Raw genomic sequence first — 7,939 nt, forward strand, 5'->3', positions numbered from 1 at the left:
TTTGTTTATTTTATATTGGGGATGGGAGGAGGGAATTAGTGGGATACTCCTCTAGCTGAACTAGGTACAAAATTGGACATTTGAAGAAAAATGCCTTTCAGCGCTGTCTTGACGCCAGCTGGGGGCCGACCAACGCTTGCTGGCGCTTCAAAAACACTGACTTGCTGCACTGTACTTGAAACTTGACTTCTGACACTCTGGTTAGCTCAAAAATCCTGGACTGTACTGAGAATTGACTTCTGACACTCTGGGTAGCTCAAAAGTCCTGAACACTGCTCCCTCCAGTCCTTCCTGACTGAGATAGCTTCTGTAAACTGCTTCTGCTCCTGCAACTCTCTTTACAGAGGATTTATTGACATATAAGTTGGCGTTTCTGTGCTTCTTAAAGTTCATTAATGCAATGGTTCAGGTATTTTTTTTTTATTATCATGTACTGTGTATATTTTTCTCGTGTTTTTTTTTCACCTTCTTGATTTATTGTTTCATACCCCCTCCCTTCCAGAAAATCTAATAACAAAAACACTAAAGATGAATTTGGATAATATTCTCAATAAGGATATAAATAACTGCATAAACCAAATACAGATACAAAATTATTCTAAATTAAAAAAGAATACCGGCAAAATAATAAAAAAGATACATATTAAATGCCACTGACCATTTTTTCAATAAATGCCAAAGGCCTTAATAGCCCATATAAGAGAAATACATTATTGAAAGAAGCTAAATTAAACAATACCGATATAATATTTGCTCAGGAGACACACTTCTCTATTTCAAAGTGTCCACTTTTTCAGTTCGAACACTTTCCACACATATTCTTGGCCAACAGCCCAAAAAAAACGAGCGGGACCTTAATTGCGATTAGAAGTACAGTTAAGTTTGAACACATATGTACTATTCGGGACCCTACGGGACGCTATATAATATTAATATGTAAGCTTAATAATTCAGTCTTTACGTTGGTAAATTTGTATGCTCCTAATACTGGTCAACGTCGATTTTTATCACCCCTTTTACAAAAAATTAAGGAGGAGAGGAAAGGGGCCTTAATAATAGTAGGGGATTTTAATACAATTCTCGATATAAAATTGGATATCTCAAACCCCTCTAGAAGAACAACACAGTCTATACTACCTCTATTGGCAAAATACCAGTGTTAATTTCGTCGACTAAAACCGACTAAAACGTTTTCGTCGACTAACAAAATTCAGATGACTAAAATACGACTAAAACTAAAATGGCATTTTAGTCTTAAGACTAAAATACGACTAAAACTAAAATGGCATTTTAGTCAAAAGACTATAACTAAAACTAAATCGAAATTTGCTGCCAAAAATTAACACTGGTGCATGCTCAAAGCATAAATAATAACATATTAGATTTTTCACTCCAGGACCAGCAGTAGTATATAATGAGTTTGGAAATTGTAGAGAAATACTTAAATAATGCATTAAAATTACAATTGAACTACACCCATTTGGTTATAGATGACTAAAATGAGTTTTAGTCGACTAAAATGTAGGGCGTTTTAGTCGACTAAAATATACTGGAGTTTTAGTCGACTAAATACGACTAAAACTAAAACACTTGCAGAAGACTAAAATAGGACTAAAACTAAAATGCCATTTTAGTCCTAAGACTAAGACTAAAACTAAATTGAAATTTGCTGCCAAAATTAACACTGCAAAATACGAATTATTTGATATCTCTGCATGGTACAGAGAGAGATTATTCCTTCCTCTCTCCGGTCCATATGGTCTACTCTCGTATAGATTTTTTTCTTACAGATAAAATCATGTTACAAAACATTCAAAAATCAAAAATTGGCACAGCTGGATGGTCTGACCATGCACCGATTATTCTGACCCTAGATGATAGATTTTCGAGTACTCCACCCCGACGATGGAGGTTGAATACATCATTATTACAGAACACCGAACTGTGCCAAAAAATATTGAGTGAGCATAAACAATACTTTGAATTTAATGATAACTTGGAAGTTAATAGGTTTGTATTATGGAATGCATATAAAGCATATATGAGGGGCATTTTGATCAAAATGTCATCGTACATTAATCGACAGAGGGGAAAAAAGATAGGAGATATCATGGATAGTATAGCAATAAATGAAATAACAAATAAAAAAAACCCTACGCCACAAGGTACACAAACCATAATAAAACTTAGACAAGAATTAAGGTTATTATTATTAAATAACCAAGAATATCATTTAAAGGTCCTTAAAGCAAAAGAATATAGCATGGGGAATAAAGTGGGGCGCTGGTTAGCTAGGAAAGTAAAGGCAAAACAAGTTACCAAAAGAATTGATGAGCTCATACACCCTATTACACATAAGAGACTTATAAACCCTAAAGATATTGCAAATGCCTTCGCAGATTATTATCAATCACTGTATGACCTAAAAAAAAAACAAAACTATACACCAGCCAACAATAGAGATAATTTCAAATTATTTAGCACAGATTTCCCTACCTAAGCTTACGGAAGACCAATTAAATTCAATTTCTGAACCATTTTCCATTCAGGAGATTAGATTGGTTATTAACAAGCTACCTAATCAGAAAGCACCAGGAGAAGATGGCTTCTCTAATGAATATTATAAGAGTTTGTCCTCAGAAGTCGCTCCCCAGCTAAAATCACTATTTGAATTGGTAGCCACTACTGGTTCATTCCCGTCGGAAATGCTGAAGGGGTTAATAGTTACTATCCCTAAACAGAAAAAAGATCCTAAAGATCCCTCATCTTATAGGCCCATTGCCTTACTAAATACAGACATAAAGATTTTTGCAAAATTGGTCGCGAATAGACTACAGGAGTTTTTACCTCACTTGGTACACGCGGACCAAGTGGGGTTTGTGCCAGGGAGACAGGCCCCCGATGGAACTAGAAGAATTGTAAATCTGCTGGCGCGGATGGGATCCTGTCAGACGCCTTCACTGCTCCTATCTTTGGATGCGGAGAAGGCGTTCGACAGGATCCATTGGGGCTACTTAGAAGCAGTTTTGGGTAAGTTTGGGATAGAGGGATGGCTGAAAAAGAATATAATGGCTCTTTATTCTGCGCCAACAGCGAATGTATCATTATCTGGATTGTTATCTAAAACCATTGGGATAACCAATGGGACGAGGCAGGGATGTCCCCTCTCACCAGTTGTCTTCGCGTTGCTTATGGAGCCTTTTGCTCAGAGCGTTAGGGACAACGCGGGGATAACTGGCTGGAGGGTCGCTGAAATAGAACATAAGATCAGCTTGTTTGCTGATGACGTTATGTTAATCATCACAAACCCACTCTCTTCCTTGATAGAGGTTGAGAGAATGATAAATGAATTTAGCGCAGTGTCATTTTATAAATTAAATATTACAAAATCACAAATTATGGGCATTAATATCACCACTTTGGCACGAAAACGGATAAAAGCGAAATTTTCATTTGCATGGTCTCCATGTATACCTTTCTTGGGGATTATCCTAACCCCACATACTTCCCAGCTTTACGATCATAATTATAAACCGTTTTTGGATAACCTATTATTACAAGCTAGGGATTTAAAAATACAAGACTTGACCACAGCAGGAAGAGTGGCTACGTTAAAAATGATTATTTTGCCTAAATTACTTTACTTGTTCCGTACATTGCCAATTACCCTTCCATCTCAATATTGCACTTCGGTTCAAAAGCAATTTAACCAAATTATATGGCAAGGGAAACCACCTCGATGCTCATCCCTTATTATGAGGAGACATAGGAGGCACGGAGGGATGGGGGTGCCTTCGGTTCTCGCATATTATAGAGCATCTGTCCTTGACCAACTGAAGTATTGGTGGTCTCCTGAGCAGCATAAAAGATGGCTGAAAATAGAGATGAACGACTGTAAACAGGAGAACCTTAGAATCACAATGTTGGCTGTAATATTAGGAGCCGAGGTCCCTGTTATACAATCTATAGTGGTTAAAACAGCCCTAACAGTCTGGGCAGAAATTGTAGGAAAGCTACTAGAACATGGGATGATGTGCGAATTCCCCACTCCACTGGCAGTTCTTTTGTGCTTTATCCCTAACCTTGATATAAACCTATGGTTAAGAAGTGGTGTTGATATTTTGAAAGATTTGTATAGCGACACAGGTATCTATTCATTTGAGAGTTTGACAGATCGGTACAAAATACCACCATCAGCATTAATGAGCTATTATCAAATACGTTTGTTTTTACAGAAGAACAATCTCACTTTATATCTTAAATTACCAACTACTATGTATAAATTGTATCAAGAACCAATGACTACCTCTAATGGTATTTCAATTATCTACGATATATTGAATAAACATAATATTTACTCTAAATCCACTACTGTTTTGAAATGGGAGAGAATATTGGGGAAAGTTTTTCCCGAAATAAGCTGGTTGAAAGCCTTTGATATTACATACATCTCATCCAAATGTATCAACCTTTGGGAGTTATACCAAAAAATCTTGAATTTTTGGTATTTAACTCCTATGAAATTGTCGAGATTCTATTCCTCAACATCAGCATTATGTTGGAGAGAATGCGGTGAGCAAGGATCGTTATTTCATATAATTTGGGACTGCAGATCGATTAGAGCATTTTGGTACAGAATATTCTCCCTGGTATCAGAACTGGTGGGAAAAAATATAGTCCCAAACTCTGAAATGGCGATCCTTCACTTAAATATATACGAGATTCCCCTGGAGTTCCGAGTAGTAGTTATGCATCTCTTATTAGCGGCAAAGCTTTTAATCACTAGAAGATGGAACTCTCAGGAGGTACCAACTCCTTTCGACGCGGTTGAATTATTAAATCAACAATGTCAGATGGAAAAAATTGTGGCTACCTTAAGTGCAACAAAGAAAATGTTTGAAGTTAGTTGGAAATCATGGTTAAATAATAGAAGATGCATAGTAACATTGGAATAGGATTAAAGCAGCTGGGATAATATAAATATCGTTAGGCAGTTTTAGACTCGCTTTACCTCCCTCCATAAAAATTAATGTTAAATGAGAGAGATTTGAAATAACATAGTTACATAGTTACATAGTAGGTGAGGTTGAATAAAGACAATAGTCCATCCAGTTCAACCTGTGTAGGTGTGTGTGACTGTAATCATCTAACATAGCCCTCAATCTCCTGATCCTTGAGATGTAAGTCTAAGAGTCTTTTGAAAGTCACCATACTACCCGCAGAAACCACCTCTTGTGGTAGACAATTCCACAATCTTGTAGCCCTAACAGTAAAGAACCCCCCACGTTGCCTGAGGTTAAAACGCTTCTCCTCTAATCGCATTGTATGTCCTCGAGTCCTCATGCAATTCCTTCGAATGAACAGCTTTTCTTCTAAGCTGAGATCCCCATTAAGATATTTATAAATTGCTATCATGTCCCCTCTCAGACGTCTTTTTTCCAGGGAAAATAAATCGAGCGATTGCAGCCGCTCTTCATAGGTAAGGTCCTCCAACCCCCTAATCAGTTTAGTTGCCCTTCTCTGGACTTTCTCCAGCTCCAACACATCCCTCCTGAGGACTGGCGACCAGAACTGGACAGAATACTCCAGATGCGGTCGGACCAGAGTTTTATAAAGTGGAAGGATTATAGTCTTATCTCTGGAATACATCCCTTTCTTTATGCATGCTAATATTCTGTTGGCTTTGGAAGCTGCCGCTTGGCATTGCATGCTGTTGCCTAATCTATCATCAACTAAGACTCCCAGATCTTTCTCCATTTTTGATTCCCCCAAGGGTTCCCCTCCTAACGTGTATTGTGTTTTTATGTTTTTGGTCCCCAAGTGCAAAACCTTACACTTCTCCACATTAAACCTCATTTGCCATGTCGTTGCCCACTCCGTAATTTTGTCCAGGTCATTCTGTAGGATATCTGCTTCATGCTGTGCAGTTATTGCCCTGGCCAATTTTGTGTCATCTGCAAAAACTGATAACGAACTACTGATCCCTTCCTCAATGCTGTTTATGAATAAATTGAACAAGGTTGGTCCCAGGACTGAGCCCTGGGGCACCCCGCTTACTACCTCAGACCAGTCTGAGTATGCGCTGTTTATTACTACCCTTTGGACACGGCCTTTTAGCCAATTCCGTATCCAAGAGCAAACCCTGCTGTCGATACCTGCAGACCTTATTTTATAAATTAAGCGCTTGTGGGGAACTGTATCAAACGCCTTAGCGAAATCCAAGTACACCACATCCACTGGTCTCCCCCTATCTAGCTCACAGCTCACTTCCTCGTAGAATGCTAAGAGATTGGTTTGACAAGATCGCCCATTTGTAAACCCGTGCTGGTTACTACTGATGATGTTGTTGTCTTTAGCATACTCTACGATATAGTCCCTTATCATCCCCTCCAAAAGTTTACATATTATTGATGTCAGACTGACAGGCCTATAATTTCCCGGGATATGTCTCTGGCCCTTTTTGAATATCGGAATCACGTAAGCCTTCCTCCAATCCCCTGGTACATCTCCTGTCCTAATACTGTCAGCAAAGATCAGGAACAGTGGTCTAGATATAACCATACTGAGTTCCTTGAGCACTCTCGGATGTACGCCATCCGGGCCTGGTGATTTGTTTGTGTTAAGTTTATCCAGTCTTTCCCTGATTTCCCCCTCTGTTAGCCATAGTGGCAAGTCCTGTGTATTACTACTAACCATACAGTCATGGTCAGTGTACCCTTCCTTTTCCTGCGTAAAGACTGACGAGAAAAAATAATTCAGCACGGTTGCTTTTTCAGTGTCCTCTGTAACCATCCTCCCATCATCGCTAATTATGTGTGCAATATGCTCTGCCCTAGTTTTTTTGCTGTTGATATATTTAAAGAATTTCTTTGGGTTTTTTTTACTATCCTCCGCTATTTGTCTCTCAAAGTTGATTTTAGCCATCTTGATTTCGTGTTTACACTTCTTATTTTTTTTTTTTTTTAACGGTATTCTAAATATGGTAACCCCCTTAGTGGGGGTCAAAACTATACTGGAAGGAAGGGGAGGAGTGGTTGTTTCTTTTTTTTTTCTCTTCCTTTTCCTCTGGTAGTATAATGTTATAACTGACAAATTTACTGCAACAATGTTGTTCTTGTTTTTGCTACTGGATTTTGTACTATTTTTTTGTGGTTTGTATATTATTTTGCTATGTGAAAAATTAAAATAAAGAGATATTGAAATTAAAGTTCATTAATGGGCTTTTGTGGCCAGTAGGGATATTTCTCTTTGTCCAGCTTTGTTTCAGGGAAAGCTTCCACCACATCTTCAACTGTCATCTGATCAAACGGAATCATGTTCTTAAACTTTGCAAGCTCTTTCTCATATGAGGTCTCCCTGGCTTTAGACTCTTCAATGAAGGCTAAAGCAGATTTGTTAGCTTCCTGTTCCTGGGCATTTATCTTTTCAGTTTGAGTATCTTTAGGCTCTGGGACGGTAAGAGCATTAAACTTCTTCTCAAACTCATCCACTAGGCCTGCCTTGGCAATTGTGGTTCGGTAATAGGCCCAGTCGATTGTTGGAGGTTTGACAGGGAGAGATGTCAACTTGGCAGCCATGGCATCACTGCGGGTCTTCAGTGCATTAAACATAGCTTTTTGATTTGGAGGAACTCTTTCTGCAAATGCCAACCGGTCAATCGCCTTGGTTGCAGCTCTGCGACTCGCCATGATTATGGTCTCTATCCTCAGGACTCCACTCACACCAGCCAGAACTCCGCCCTGCTCCTGCAACTCTCAACACTGTACACTGCACACTGCACGCTGTACACTTAACGCTTCAGGGCCCACACACTGGCACCCCCTCTACACTTCAAGGTCCACACATTGGCGCCCTCTCTATACTTCAGGGTCCACACACTGGCACCCCCTTTACTCTTCAGGGTCAACACTGGCACCCCCTTGCTTCTGCACCGGCTACC

General features: G+C 39.0%; 1 protein-coding gene across 1 annotated transcript; it reads right to left on the bottom strand.

Moving 5' to 3' along the window:
* Positions 1-7,202: 7,202 nt before the first annotated feature.
* Positions 7,203-7,721, bottom strand: LOC309567041 (ATP synthase subunit d, mitochondrial-like; the record flags this gene model as incomplete). Its single annotated transcript, XM_082272360.1, has 1 exon — positions 7,203-7,721. Exon 1 carries the CDS (start codon positions 7,686-7,688, stop codon positions 7,203-7,205), a length of 486 nt encoding a protein of 161 aa, XP_082128486.1. The 5' UTR covers positions 7,689-7,721.
* Positions 7,722-7,939: the final 218 nt, after the last annotated feature.

Source organism: Pelophylax lessonae (genome assembly GCF_965119305.1).
Source record: "Pelophylax lessonae genome assembly, chromosome: 11".
Classification (NCBI taxonomy): domain Eukaryota; kingdom Metazoa; phylum Chordata; class Amphibia; order Anura; family Ranidae; genus Pelophylax; species Pelophylax lessonae.